This window comes from Petromyzon marinus, chromosome 12 (assembly GCF_048934315.1).
Source record: "Petromyzon marinus isolate PM22_M1 ecotype Great Lakes invasive population chromosome 12, UKy_Petmar_22M1.pri1.0, whole genome shotgun sequence".
NCBI classification, from domain to species: Eukaryota; Metazoa; Chordata; class Hyperoartia; order Petromyzontiformes; family Petromyzontidae; genus Petromyzon; species Petromyzon marinus.
Window position 1 is genome coordinate 2,622,967 of NC_133678.1, and position 15,608 is coordinate 2,638,574.

General features: G+C 48.3%; 1 protein-coding gene across 1 annotated transcript in view; it reads right to left on the minus strand.

Moving 5' to 3' along the window:
* LOC116941690 (laminin subunit alpha-5-like) overlaps positions 1–12,513 on the minus strand; it is a 98,107-nt gene extending 85,594 nt beyond the window's left edge. The window contains exons 1-2 of the mRNA XM_076066701.1: positions 11,780–12,513; positions 6,817–6,969 (exon numbers count right to left, since the gene is read on the minus strand). Of these exons, the coding sequence (XP_075922816.1) occupies positions 6,817–6,969; positions 11,780–12,016 (390 nt within the window). The 5' untranslated portion in view covers positions 12,017–12,513. The remainder of the gene's footprint in view (positions 1–6,816; positions 6,970–11,779) is intronic.
* Positions 12,514–15,608: the final 3,095 nt, after the last annotated feature.

The window sequence follows — 15,608 nt, forward strand, 5'->3', positions numbered from 1 at the left end:
GGACATAAGAGGGATGGCAATAGCGTGAGGAGCCACTCGTCCACAATGCTGCAGCTGCTGCTGTTCATTCTGCCGACGCTATTGATGCGAGAGATCTGCAGTACATCTGCGCGCTTAAGCTTGCAGAAGGTCCATTCGAGCAAAACTGCAAAAGGCGCATTTGCACGAGGTTCTAGAGATTGTGCTCTGCCCCTGACTGGCCGCATGCCTATCGAGCTCAGCCACAGGAGAATTGGCCAGGGCACCGGTGTAGCGAGCCACCCATTCTGTTATGCAGGTGAACTGGAACTGCGGTCGGACGGAGCGTGATGAAACGGAACGGGGGGCTCTGAAGTCGCTTGTCAAGAGAGGCGACAAACAGCTCGGCAAACCATGCCGGTCCTGGGCTTCCTTGTGTCCTTATCGCACGAGGGGCTGGCAGTGTAGGTCAAGGCGCTATAGCGGTGGTGTCAACAAAAACTGAAGATAAAAGGTGCCCGGGTGTCCCAGAGGTCAGAGCGCTGGGCTTGTACCGCTGAGATACTGGGATCTAATTCCAGGCAGTCGCTTGTGATTAAAACTGGAATTGGTGGTCACATAATCGTAACTGGTTTTGGCCGTGAGCAAGAATAGAACTCGTGTCGCTGGGTTCGTAGCGCTGCTCGCTAGCTCACCACTGCGCCACCACTCCCCGTGCCACGACAGCCGCCACCGCTACCTCACTGGGGACCACACCCCGGCGTGCAAGTGCCTCCGTCCCATCTCGATGGAGCCACTTTCTGCAGAGGGGAGCGCACGGAGCCGCCGCATGGCACGCCTCGTCAATCCACGCCTCAGCTCAAGCGGCGCATCTGAAAAGCGCTGTGCATGAGCACGAACGAATTCCTTTTCCTTCACAGCAGGTGAGGGCCTGTTGAGATGCAACATGTCTTTTGTGAGGAAGATGAAAGGGCCGTATTGGCACTGCGACGTTTTCAAAATGCTGCGCTCCAGAGAGGCTGGTTCACTCCCACTGCTGTGAGACATCACTTTAGCTCAGGTCCTGCAGTTTACTGATCCTCAAGTGGTCATGTACAGTTTATGGGTTGTGCGATATTCAAGTGATTTATCATATGCATGTTTAATTTTTTTATTTGTATAGCTTCTGATTACTTCTCACTTTACCCTCAAATTGCTTTCATCGCCCTCATCATCATCAGCCATAATCTATCCCTTGCTGGATGAACGCTTCTCCAAAGCCTTTGCCATATCTCAGTCGTGCGATGCAACAATCCATTGCTCTGCAATAATTATGGATGTATTTGTGAAAATAATTTCTCCTTTCTTAAAACGTGCGTGGGCAGCCAGTGCTCATCTCAATCCGCAGCTCAAAGGCAATTAAGGAAAATCCACATTCCTATGGCCTGTCTCTGCATTGGACATATGCCGTCAGCTTCACACAAAGCAAAACTCAGGACAATAAATTGAGTCGACGCCCGAGCGCCATTCGAACCCGCAGCCCTCCGATGATGAATCAACCGCCGACCTCACACTCCCATCGCGGCACACTCCGTGCAAGGCAAGGAAGAGGGTGACCCATCTTGGGTTAATCCACGGAGCGGTTTGTCAACGCTCGGCTTGACAACGTGGGGGTCTCCAATTTCACCGTGGCTGGCGGCCAGCCCCCGCCGAGTCTCCACGCACCGCAGCGCGATTGGTCATGCGTCAGCACGGGGCTCCTTCCACCGCTAAACCCGTCTCACCTCCCTCATCCCCACGCTATGGCAACGGCACCGCCAGGAGCGTGCGTGCACTCGGTGAGTCCGCAACAGCCGTGTGACCCCGACTTAGTTTCGGGGGTAACGCTAGGCTTGTCCCCGTGTTGACGGAGCTGTCCCAGGATAACTGTACATCTTTCCAGGACAATGAAAAGTCCCGGTTTTTACGTATGTATGTATGCATATTGACCTTTTGGACCGTGCGTAGCCAAGCATGCTAATCCGAGTTGCGCTATAATAATTCACAACCTCAGACGTTACATTTACACGTAGTTCTCCCCTGTTCCGGTATTGTGCCTAGTTAACATGCAAGATGGAAGCGGTGAGGCTTCCTATTGCCACGCATTCTGGCATCTCCCGATTTTTGTTGGCAACAAGCAAACATTTTTTTAATCAACTGATATGGTTCAGTCACTGACAAACACTCTTCGATTCTTCATCTGCCAGATTGTTCGGCATTAGCGCTGTCCACAGATGGGGTAGCTAACACTTAGAATTGTACGCAGTGGTAAGGAACGATGGGCCACAAATTTCAGGCCCTCGAAAGAACTGCGTTCGCATCAGCCACGCCTGAGGGGGCACAATGAAGGCAGCGCGTGACATTTGTGGTGGCGGGTAAGATGAAAGATGGCCGACTGGGACGTTGTTTTGGTGGCGGCTGTCGTCTTTGTTGTTGTATTTGTCAACCGGACAATGCGGCGGACTGAAATACGGGTGGCCTTCACCTGCCAGAAGCCTTCCTGCCAACTTCAGTACAGTACCATTTTATTCAGGGGTCAGGATGAGGTGATGTTAAGTCTCTAGTTCACCTAAGCTCTTTGGCTTCTGCTGCAAGCAAAGTTTAGAATCCCCTTCCCACAGCTGTCACGTGCTGTCGACACCCAAACTCTGTTCAAGACCTTCTTTTCGGATATGACCAACTGCCTCTCTTCAGAAAATCAATGCACCCACTGTTTCTGTACAGCAGCAAGAGATGACGAGCGTGTTAAGTTTTTCACATTGAGACGTGATATAAATCCACATTCTATTGTATTTTGCAGCCCAGGCCATGGCAATGGACAAACTCTGCAGCAGGATCAAAATGGGCCGTTTGGAACCACCCCTACGACTAATCTGAACGATGCTTGGCCCAGACCACTCTGCCATTCTGTGACTGACATAAACATGCCGGCTGGTTTGCTGCTCCCCGCCGTGGCCTTGACCTCAAGGTAAATGTATTTTGCAACTCTTTCCCGGTCGTATTCTTAGTGTTCAAGCTACAGCATTTCTGGGGATGCTCAACCGGGACACATGGTAAACTCTGAGCACCTCCATCCATCAGCCACGCCCGCTGTTACATAGTCACACCCACTAAAACACGAGCCCCGCACACGCAGTAGCCTCCCTGGTCTTTCTGATATTGGCCCCACCTATTGACCCACAGGGCCCAACTACTCCTTTTCCAGCCTCACCCACTGCCCATGTAGCTCCATTCTTTACAAGTAGAGTACATATCAGAAGTTAAGCACGAGGGTAGAATATTTTAATCTTGGGACAAAATCCCGATTTTTTTTTGTGACAGCCCTTCTGAAATCTGGACTGCCTCAGCCAAACCAGGACGTTTGGTAGCTTCACCTGTTGTACTAATGATACCATATGTCAGAAAATCCCTGTGAAACTCTGGTAGCAAACAGAGCACAAACTGTATTCGGGAATGCCCCTGTAAAGTGATGCTAAAAAATATTTCTAAAGTATCTTCAAAATAAGTTTCTATTTTGGCACACTCGGGGCATATATTTTGTTTACCATGCACAGAACGTTCGTCACAAGTCAAAAGGAAATATGCAATTGTTGTAAGTTCCAAATGAAGACATGAGGCGCTCCAGATCGACGGCAACACATTCAATGTTAAACACCTGTGAAATGCAACAGAGTGTAATTTACACTGAGCAAGACTGCTGCAAGTCGGGTATTTGACCTACTCTTCTACATTGGCCACATATCTTGGAAGAGATGGAAGTACCCACAATTCACTCCACCACACATGACCTGCCGATCGACGAACTGTGGTTGTACCCCCTTCATACTACTTGTGGGTGGACAGAGGCGACGAGATGGACAAAACATTTTTTTCACCTGCCTCTCGCTGGGAGGTCAAATTGGTGACCTGTTCTGGATTGCAAGTCCAGCATGCTCACCACGATGTACACCAAGACAGCGTCGCCAACTTGCGGTGTGCCATGCTAATAGGCCAGGCTTAATTTAAATTGACAAGGGGTTTGAGTCAATTTTGTTGACCAAACGAATTAGGTGGAGGCAGCATGAATGCACACGCACGCCTCCGAGGGCACAGGGGCACAAAGACAAAGATCCCCCGTATAGCTTTAACAGACGGTTGGGGAAAGTTCCATTCGCAAGCGGCGCCTATGAAGGCCGGCACGGCACACGAGCGCGTGGCCGGACAGCACCACGCCCGGCCGCCTTTGTCTCCCTAGTGCCGATGTTTAAATACTGCACGAGGTACTCATTTGAGGCTGAGTCGACCTAGGGGAGGCCCAGGACCGGTTCAGATAATCGTCACTGGTGTTGGTGGCCGTGAGCGGGAATCGAACCCCCGGGTCCGCCGGGTTCGTAGCGCAGCCACACGAACCGCTTGCGACACCACCGCTCCCCACGGGACCTCTGGCAACAAACGCCCGCTTCAGAATTCAGATTCACAGTTATTCTGTTTGCACGTACAGTAGGCTAACGTTGTGTCTTACTTGCCAAAGAAGACAGAGGGGAGTACAGCTAAAGGCACACCCAATCTTGTCAGTTAAATTGCCCCACGCCCTTCGGAATGGTATGCGAGCGAGCGGAGAAAGTCAGCGGAGTCCCACCGCAGGGCAACTTGTAGCCCACCCTTCTCCAGCGTTACTCGCCGGCATTCCGATATCCTCCATCAGCACGCGTCTCGGGGTGAGGCTGTGGAGAGCGCGGGGCTGTGGCCTCTCTCCCACCTGCCAAGTCACCTCCCAAGGTTTCTAATGTATGGCCCGTTCGCTTGTTTGCACAGCGGTGGACAGAGTTATAATGAACTAAAAACGAAGCATTTTTTTTTTACTTTACCAGGTGAGGCCCACTGACCTACATAACTCTTTTTCAGAAGCGACCTGGCCACAAATGATAGCTCAACGAAGTGGCTTATCACGCGGACATTTATAGGGTGGAGGGAAAACGGGAGGACCCGCAAAAAATCCACGCGACCCACAGGAAGAGAAAGATGCAAACTCCAAATATACAGCAGGCGTCGGGGTCGGGATCGAACCCACACGCTCCTGCGTACCAGGTGAGGTAGAAAACACCTCGCCACCAATACGAGAGAACTCACCCTGGGCGATGCCGAACTCACAAGGTATCACAAGCTAAGCAGGGGCTCAGTCCGGCTTGTAGGGGAATGTCAATTCACCCTCGTCACGAGCCATTGAATTCCGTGAGAGGTTTAAAAAATGTTTGAAACAAGAATCCATTTTTTATTTATTTTAAAAACTGTGATGAATGCAGTGGTCTCTCACTACTGGAGGGGTCATGTAAAGCTATTATATGGCACATACTGTATATTAATTAATAAAAAATTATCCTTATGCACACATTTCGATATTTATATCATGAGCTTCAGAATTGAAATTAAACCATGAATGGATGCAACAATTGCACGTCGACCAGTAAGTGCGTGGATGAAATATTTCCTGTAAATATGGTGTAGGCCCAAGCAGCAAAGTGACCAGAAGATGACAGTATAGTAATTAATTATTAAATCCATCTATATGGAGCTTTGAGAATAATCTCGTCATATGGGTGGGTTTCCTCCCACATGCCAAACACGAATGAATAGAATTGGCCACAGTTACCAATGTAAGGACCCTTCCAAAAAAGTATTGAGTTAGCAGGCGATTCCTGGGCAAAACAATGGGGAATTATTGCAATGCCTTGAAGACCATCCAATTAAGCATAACCAGGGGACAAGAATCCTCCATAAACTTGCTCACAGATGATACAACACATATTCCGGGTATAATTATAGTATTAACGCAGCCCTGCATGCACGCTGTGGCTACATGCACATAGCTTGGCGAGGCTGAGGAGTCTGGAAGGGATGAGGGACAGCATGATGTGTGTGTGTGGAGGGAGGAACATGATTGTGCCTGCCCAGACCTGCCCTAGTTCTGGGCCTATGGAACAGAGAAACACAGCCATGAGCAGCTGCTGTCATTGCACATGGTGCTTTCTTTACTCCAGTGGGACTGTCTGGATAATGGCAGGTGGAAAAACACCAGGCAAGTAAAATAATCACGCACCCCCGGTGATCTTAACAAATAATAAATAACCTTGTTTTCGCAATTTAAGAACAAAAAATACAATGGTGTTTTTTTTCTCATTTCACCGTCACGTTTGTATCGTTTAAAACAAAAATGCCACGTCTACATTGTAAAAGTTTAATCAATCCATTACAGCTCAATCTAACGTTAGAATAGAAGTTCCAGAAATGGTAAATAATCGAATTGTGACACACTACCATGTGTGTACCATGTGCAAAAGAATCCACTTAAATTGATGAATCAATGCATCGTTACTTGGCCAGAAAACACCATTGGAACGACTGACATCTTGATTAAATGGCCAAAACATCACTTTGGCAGCTTTCCCTGATCGTTTTGTGTTGGCAACATTACTATGTTTTTGCCAAAAATCATGCGAAGAGAGGCATTCGTCAACAGCTTTAATCATGCCCCATGCTTGCTGGAAGTGTGTCCTCTATCCAAAATAGAGAATTAGGGTTAGGCTTGGACAAAACTCAGGGGGGGATCAGAAAAGTAAATGTTAAACAAACTGTAGACATGTGCTAATCGATAAACAGAATGAGTAGTAATACGATCTGCTTTTGCCTATGATGGATTCTGCTCTAGATCGATGTAAATGTTGCAGTGACAGTTTTTTTACTTTTCTCTAAGAAGTAGAAGGGCACTGACCCTCCAGCAGGGGCTGGGGCTCATCCGACCTCCAGCCACCACTGACTGTACTGGGATGGTGAAGACGAACCACAGCCTGGATCTGAACCCACCTGTCCCAGGTTGAGGGTGACGTTGACGTGATTGTAGTGTGGCCCCCGCGAGAGTGGAGGGCTCTGCCACCAGCGCTCCGTGCCGTCGATGGCGTTGCTGGCCGGGTGTGCGGAGTCCGGGTCGTCCAGGCTGCAAATCTCGCACAGGTTGCCCTGGCATTGCGCAGAGACAGAGAGGCAAACCGTTAACACTGCTTAGGAGTCCACGTGGTCTTCCAAAATCAGAATCAACATTTTTATTTGTCCTGGAGAAATTCGATGAGCTATGAAGCTCCTTTTCACAGATGTCCAGTAGGGCAGGGTCATGAAGTTACAACAAAACAAAAAAAAACAATAGGAGTGGAAAGTATAGGAAAGGGAAGCAAATCACTAAAAACAAATACGTAAATATACTAAAATTAAACTATTTTATTTGATTTTACCAGGTAAAGCCTACTGAGATATATCGCTCTTTATCAGATGGGACCTGGCCACAAATTATAGCTCAACAAAGTTGCTTATCACGTGGAAATTTATAGCAGACAAATAACCTTGCAAGCGAACAATACATTTCAAGCGCAAATTAATAACTAAACATATTACCTTTCTCGTTAGCACTGCTTTATAATATATAGGTACATGGTAGGCTAACGGTTTGGGTTATGTAATGTTTAGTCAACGAATCCATACCACATCCCCCTTAAGTGACACACATCTGAGGTCATAAATGCAATGAATCTTTCATCGGAATCATGACTCGCGAATTGCAGGGACAAATTTTCAATTCTGTGGCTTTGCATCACTAAACTTTTTTTCATTTTACCAGGTAAGGCCCACTGCCCTGTGTAGCTTTTTGTTAAAGAAGCAACCTGGCCTCAAATTATAGCTCAACAAAGTGGCTTATCATGTGGAAAATTATAGTAGCTAAATACTCTAAACGTGGTGGGAAAAACTGGAGGACCCTGAGAAAAATCCACGCGACCACAAGGAGACACGCAAACTCCAAATATACAGCAGCAGGCGTCAGGGTCGGTATCGAACCCACGCCCTCCTGCATACCAGGTTAGGTAGTTAACATCTCCTAGCCACCGTACAAGAGAATTCACCCTGGGGGAAGCTCAACAAAGTGGCTTATCACGTGTTAATGCAGCCAAATACTCTAAACGCACAAAGTCTGCCATAGCCCTCCCTGATTAACCTCACCGGTTCTACCGCGCGGATTGAGATATGGCAGACTACGATCCGCAAGAGAACAAACTGCGAAATCGGGCCAGCTTTCGGGAAAATAGAAAAAACAGTCACCGTTCCACTAAAACACGGCAGAATGATGGCCAAAAAACGATACACGAATTGGGGCCCCTGTGTGTGTGTGTGCGCGCGCATGGCAAATCACACGAGTGGGTTTCCACGCTCGGCTGCAGAGTTACCTGGGCCTTATCACTCTTTAAGAATTCACTGTCACAGTTGCGTGGGGAAAAGAGAAAAAAAACCCACCCACATGTCCTTATTTGGAGAAGCATTTTTTTTTTCTAGCGCGCAGGCTCACACAGTTGCGGCACTGTATGAGAAGAGTGCGACTCGTAGCTATACGGAGGATGGCTGTCAGAGCGATTTATCGCTTTTTGCTCTTCTCACACAAAAGAGGAAAAAAAGGGAATGCCCTGAGGTTGTAACACTTGCATTCCACCAGACGCGTACGAGGAAGGCGGCCCTGCACGCAAACTTCGCCCCGTGTAGCCTTCAACAGAGCGTTGGGGCAAATTTGCTGTCCACGAGTAGCACCTCTATATGAAGGCTACCGGCACCGTGGCACACGAGGGGGTGGGTGGCCAGCACTACGCCCGGCCGCCTTTGTCTCCCCGGTGGCGATGTTTGCGCAGGTTTATGACACACGATTCACACGCATTCACACATACCCAATGGATACACAAATAAATGCCCCTTATACAATGCTTCCCACGGCTGGTCAAATTTGTCAGCAGAAATGTACTCGCCGCTGTGAGTAATCATTGAGTGGCGTTTATTACGGTAGCCTTAAAAAGGTGAGTTCAGATTCGTGACTTCGCGTCTCGCTGTACGCGCGCTTGGGCAGGGAGGCCACCCGAATGGATTGAAGATTTTACAATCGGTGTTCACAGGATGTTGATGTGCGGTTCTGTTAATAAATAAACGGTACTGTACAACATTCTACTCTCTCGCACAGTGGACGCGTTTACGCGTGCGAGCACCAAACAAGCGAACGATCGCTGTGCATGGAAAACTCAACGGCGAATTGCCCTCCGGAAGGACTCATCCCCAGTCACGGCGACGTTTTGGAATTTCCACCGCTCCCTCAGGACCACACAAAAAAAAACAACGGGTGTGAAGCATCGTCCACCTCCATCCTCTCGAACCATGCTCGCCTCGACCACGTTACTACCCCCCCCCCCCTCGCAAGGGTAACGCCAATAAAGCCCCTCAGTAAACCACAAACTCGGTGGCGACGTCGCCCTTTCTTATTTTTGTCTGCCACCCAGTAGCACAAGTAGCTACTACATATGTAGTAGTAGCTACTTGTGCTACTGGGTAGTAGTAGCTACTACACGGGCCCCACACTTTCAAGGGCCCCCGCGCTAAATGCTTTCAAGATATAAATTCCGGTTCAGTGATTCTGCACTTGCTCTATTACGTTAGTACTATACTGCCCTTCAACTTTTACGAACGACTGGGTGTTTAAGGTTAGCGATTTGTCGTATTATCTGGCTGTATGGCAAATAAAAAAAATACAATTACTTATTACTTTACTATGCAAGTAAACATCGCGTTTTAATATATGTGTTTATTTATTTATTTAGGGCCCCTTTATAACATCATGCTACAGGTCCCGCACGAGATTAGTCCGGCACTGCTGCCACCCCTGGACTGTTGTCCGGAACCCCCCCCCCCCCCCGGCTCCTTCTGTTCAAGTCCGGGGGGCCTCAAGAACTTTCCCATCGTCTTAAGCCGAACGACCCACACCTCCAAATTGTTTAAGAGTGTCTCGACAACACGTGTCGATGTGCTCCCCCCGCTCTTTTTGGTCCGCAAGCCTTTTTGATGGGCACGGTCCGACTTTCTGACGTGGCTGCAACGAGATGTCGCGTTCCGGATTTGTAAATCCACCGCTGGATGATGGCCTCCCCCCATGGCTAGGTACGGTGCGAAAGAAGTTCGTGCAGGCCGGTACACGGCTATTTGGATCCTGCTGCACTGCCCTCTGCTGTCCACAACGCCGACTACGCCTGTTTTAATTACACGGTGGTCTTGGCCATTCAATAGCGATCCAGGCTCAACCTTACTTAAGCTTTCGCGTTTCCGATGGGATCTGGTGCATTTCTGGCGATTCAGTCAGAAGCTTTGATGCCAAATGAATCCACGTTGCCATTGGAGCGTTAGAATCTCCCACCGTTCCGCCAACGCTGTTCTCCTTGCATTTCATCCCAGGTCTCCCTTCCAACAAACGATCACTGCCGAACATCATCAAGGAGCTCTTGCCTGGTTAAACAAGGCACCGTCTCAGAGCTCCGAGGTCTCGTTGCGTTGTTGGGGCCTTCTCACACTCTCAACGCGTCCCCCAGGATGAGGACACTCCAACGGTAAGGAACCAACTGTGGTTTCCACGTGCTCAGCGAACAAGCGTAGCCCACAAATGGCATGGCAATTTAACCCTGCAAGACTACGCCGCAGATATCTTGCCAGACATTTTGCCTTCCCACTGGTCAGCTTCACGTATCGGCCTTCTCTGCTATGCTATATGAACATTGGGCTGCTATAAGGTCAGCCACATGAACATCGAAGGCTTCAATACAAGCACAACGTTAGTCAAGTGATACAAGTGTGGACAGCCTCTAGGTAACTGCAGTATATCTTATAAACTGAAGTTTTATCTGAACCCCCCCGCCCCCATAATGTAAGCGTGACTCCACAACAAAGACATTGATGACCCAGTGGTGGTGCCATGAGATGAGGATTATTGATAACCCTACAATGAAAGCCTTGAAGCATCAGTTGTGAAACCACATAGTCAGTATGAAAGAATACTCCACGATAAAGACATGAATGACCCAGTGAAGGAGCTGGTAGGTCAAGATCACAGATGCCCCACGTGGTGGAATACACTCATAACCCTGTGTTTTTAAAACCACTATTTCCGAGCCACATTTGGCCCAACAATAGAGACGCCGGTGACCTTAACGACCCATCGACGGAGCCACACGATGACCCCAAGTCACGAGAGATGCCGATGTGTCCCATCAGTGGTGGTTTCTGGCTCATTGGTGGTTTGAAGCGGGAATTATATTTGGGGGGGGGGGGCTCCAATTGATGATAACCCCCCCCCCCACTCGATGAGCCCCCCACTCGTAGTGCGATGGCAGGAGATATGTAGACTAGAGATAGAGGTGTAGTGAGATGACAACAGAGAGATAGAGACGAGACAGAGGTGTAGTTAAATAGGAGAAATGCATAGGACCTTTTGCCAGTATCAAAGTATGAAAAATAATAGGGTTTACTCTTTCTGGCAATTAAACAGGTGTTAAGATGTTCAAACACCAGATAGATGCCTTTTGGAAGGAATCAATTCTGCATTAACGACGCGACTTGCAAAAGGTGTCTGTTTGGTGTTTGAACATCTGAACACCTGTTTTATTGCCAGAATTGAGTAACACCTATTCTTAGTTTTCCTACAGGCGAAATGCAGTCAGAAAATATTAAGAAATATGACACGTGCAGAAAAAGACAGAGGTGAGAGAAGTTAATTATCGTTCTAATGTCAATCATCTTATTATGCGCGTTAGGCTTTAAATTTCAGCCGAAATTTGCCGAGCGGCTGCTATATTGAATGGATCTTTGCTCCCCTTGGGCCACTTGGAACTTCGTGCTTTTACTTCGCTTCCTTATGTCTCGCGCGGCACCACTGCGTCCCGTCCACCACCAACCAACCACTCACTCACTCACTCCCACTCACCTGTGCACTGAGCGCGGCAGTCCCAGACAGAGCGCAGGACGTGTCCTCACGGCTCCTGCCCTCCTCGTCCTGACCACAGGTCGCCGTTGCGCTGGCACTGGCCCGCTCGGCCACGTTGAAGTAAGGAGGGAGCAGGCTCGGCTCATTGCCCGCGGCCCGGGCGGAAGGGAGAGCAGGTAACAGCAGCAGCAGCATCGGCAGCATCGGGACCAGGTGAGACAGAGCCATAGACGTCATGGCTAAACCTGACTCTCCCGGGGCCGATCGTCGTGTTATTAGTGTTGTTGTTGTTGCTTGTTGTGTGACTGCGACTATTGGGTTGATGCCTGGTTGGCTGGCTTGTTGACGGATTTTTTTCACGCGTAATCAACCTTTCGTGCTCGGCTAAAGCGCGGAGATGTCACGTCGCCCCCCCCCCCCCCCCCCAAAAAAAAAGGTCGTGGAATAAATCGCGGAACAACCTCGCCTTTGTGCAACGCGAAAGCGTAACCCTGTCACCCTTCCCCCCCGTACTCACACAGACAGGCGCGCGCCTCTCGCTTCGCCCCAACAACGACGATCAGACGTTGGTCCCTCAATCAACCACAGCTTCAACTCACGGACAACCCAGCGACCCGATCAACAGCCCGGTCCCATGAGTGTTCACCCCCGTGGCACCCGCGTGTCGCTCACTTAAATACCGAGCGGGCTGCGGGGCTGGGAAGGTGGGGTGGGGGTGGGAGAGCTCCCAAGGTGGTGCTGCTGTGAAGTGTGCGCGCAGGTGAGCGAGCGGTGGAGGCGGGGACACGTTGGGGTGTGTGGGAGAGGCGAGCTGTTGGTCTGGGGGCACACCCTGTCTCTGCCTTGCTTCTCGCTTGTGGTCAGTGACAGCGAGGCACCGCGCGCCACTCACGTTGCCTAACGTGTTGCGCGCTCGGAGCAAAGCCCTCGCCCGCGGGGACACGAAGTCGGGTTGCTGCTTCGCGGCCCATTGTTCAAATTCTGAGCCGCCACGAAGCGATTACGTAAATCTCTCCACTCTCGAAGACGCCCTAGGTTCCGTTTGAAGGTGGCATAACCCTCATCCCTCTATTCAAGTCAAGGCTTACGATTTTGATGTTCACCTCTGCCGATTAAATGTTTATATCCATAGAAATGTTTTGCGTGATTTATTTTCACAAATCACATTGGGTTATTTAATGTATTTTTTATTTTTACAAACGTAGCAATTTTTTGTTCACACGCGTTTTTTGCTTCCCAACTTTCCTCTTTGAATGAATACGAATAAAACAAGGATTCCGCCTCCTCCACGTGCATATCTTGTCCACCGTGCGTCTCAAGACTCATAGCAGACTCTTGAGACGCGGTCGTACAGAGATTATTTTAGTTAAACTTCACAAGTTGAATTGTTTCCTATGAAAAACATGAAATGTACTTGTTTGGAACGAGTGCAAGCTGTCTTCAAGGAAAATGTAATTAATGCCAACACACCTGACCATTGCCTTTCATTCGGACAAATAGTCCATTATTAAATCGGTTAAACATTTTAGTCAGCTTTTAGGAAATATTTTTTCCTTAAAATTTGTCATAATTGTTGAGCGATGTTTGTGTCAATGATATGGTTCATGCGGAAATAAAAACAGCGATTGACAACTGCTATCCCAGTGGCTTTGACCACCGCACACTGACCTGCGTGGTGAAGTGAGGTCATACAAACCCCCTGTGACATAAACGCGTGGGCTTTGCGGGTGGATTGACAAAGGACTGCAGATTCCAGACAGACAGGGCCTACAGTCTCCCTACATCCCTCCAGTCACCCAAGCCTACTCATTCCTAAGCCATGCAACTTGTTAGACCAAATTAAAGACTTAACTCTCTTTTAGAGCCATACCAGACCGCTGTTAATCAATTATAATCCAGCATTCCCGAGATGGGTAATCCATTGCAACCAGACCCTGCTGTTAGTGGATGTTTGTGGTTAGAACTCATAACTCGGAGATTCACTTATATTCTTATGATCCGTCCAGGGTCGGTAAAATTCGGTACCACTGTGGTAAATCAAGTGAATCATGCTTGCGAGGAGATTGATCACTTGTTTATTAGAATGTGGAATTGCCACGCTTTTTCAGGATGTAGATACTTTAACGTTGAACGTTTGAATTAATAATGAAATAACCACTTCTCTATGAGAATTTATCAATTTGTAATACATATGTTGAATTTAAATAATAATTATGTCTGGACAATCTCCAACGGAAATGTGGATCTCGAAAAAAATGGAAAGGCTTTAATCATCGTCATGCGTTGACTGGAACTGTTTTGTGAACATTAAATGTACGTGTTGTGATGATGTCATGCATGTTATGTGTTTTATTCGTATGTAGAATTGAAGATGGCTCAAGTTGACTCAATCTGTAACATCATAACAAATGAATGTAAGTCCTTGACTGATGCGCTCAATGCAGCCCTGTAAACAGTACGTAAGCAGTACCGTATTACAGTCATGCCCCTGTATAAATGCCAGTTCAAAAATGTGTCGTGCGTTATATAACAAACACATCAACTCAACACGTACTTAATAGCACATCATGCGCTAAAAAGACGGGTCATTGCCCGAACCGTGGCCTGTCGTGGACGCTTCCTCTTTAAAGCCACGGTGGTATTGACATTCCGAATGCGTTGGGGTTGTTTCTATGTTTTGTTATTTGTCCTTGTGTGTGAAACCACTAATCAACGCAGCAAACCCAGCATCACCGAATAAATCACACACACACACAAAGTTATATATAATTTAAAAAAGCATTGCTTTCCACTACTCGGTATGTTCGCTAGACGGCGCTGTGAGCCCCAACACTGAAAACAAAATCAACGGAAGGTCACTCCCCCGAAGCGCCTGGCGTGGGTTTCGTGTTCAGGTTGGTGGGTCACTGGGAGAGTAGCCATTACCAGTGGCTGGGTTGGCTAGCCAGAGCCAGTGGGCGGACGAGTACTAGGCAATGGTTAGCTTATTGGTTAGGGCTGATGTGTGTGTGGCTAGTGTGGGTAAGGCTATGGGGCCGTCCATGAATTACGTCACGCACCTGGGGGGGGGGGGGGGGGGTGTCAGACATTTGTGACGATTTTTGACAAATGTCTGACCCCCCCCAGGTGCGTGACGTCATTTATGGACGGCCCCTTAGGGTCAGTGGGTGGGCTCGTACCAATGTCTGGTTTTGAGAGTTGTGTATGGTTAGGGGTATGGCTAACATTTGGTTGCCTCGTGTGCTCTACCTTCAAACTGCTGCACTTCCTCAAACAACATAATCGTCTTTTCAGTATTTAATGTTTTCTCTTCTGGTGTTCACAACACGGCTTAATGTTATAAATACAATATTACATGGAGGAGATGTCAAAAAGGTCATTATCATGATCTTTTACACCATCCATCTTCATGAATTTAAATACAATTGTTTATTTGTTCCATTTTATAACTCGAGGATAAAAATTACTACGAGAACGAGCAATACACGAACACATCGGCAAAACGTTCACTTTCCATAACGCGAGTTTGTTGAGATGAAGTGATCTGAGCTGGGGAGCCGGAAACACTCTTCTTGGAGAGAACGCGCGGCTCTCTGACCACCACCTCACCGCCATCTGTGAGTTACGAAGAAAATGACGATTGAGTGAATATTGCGGAGCGTGCAGCAACAGTTCACGTTTTGACAAGGTGGACGGAGAGAAGAGAGTGGGGGTTGCAAAGCCATTCGTAATCCCATTCGTTGCAATTATTGGCAAACAAATCCAGACGAGCCCGTGCTAGTTTCACCGTGCCAAAGGTGCCACCAGATCCAGTGGGACATTAACGGGT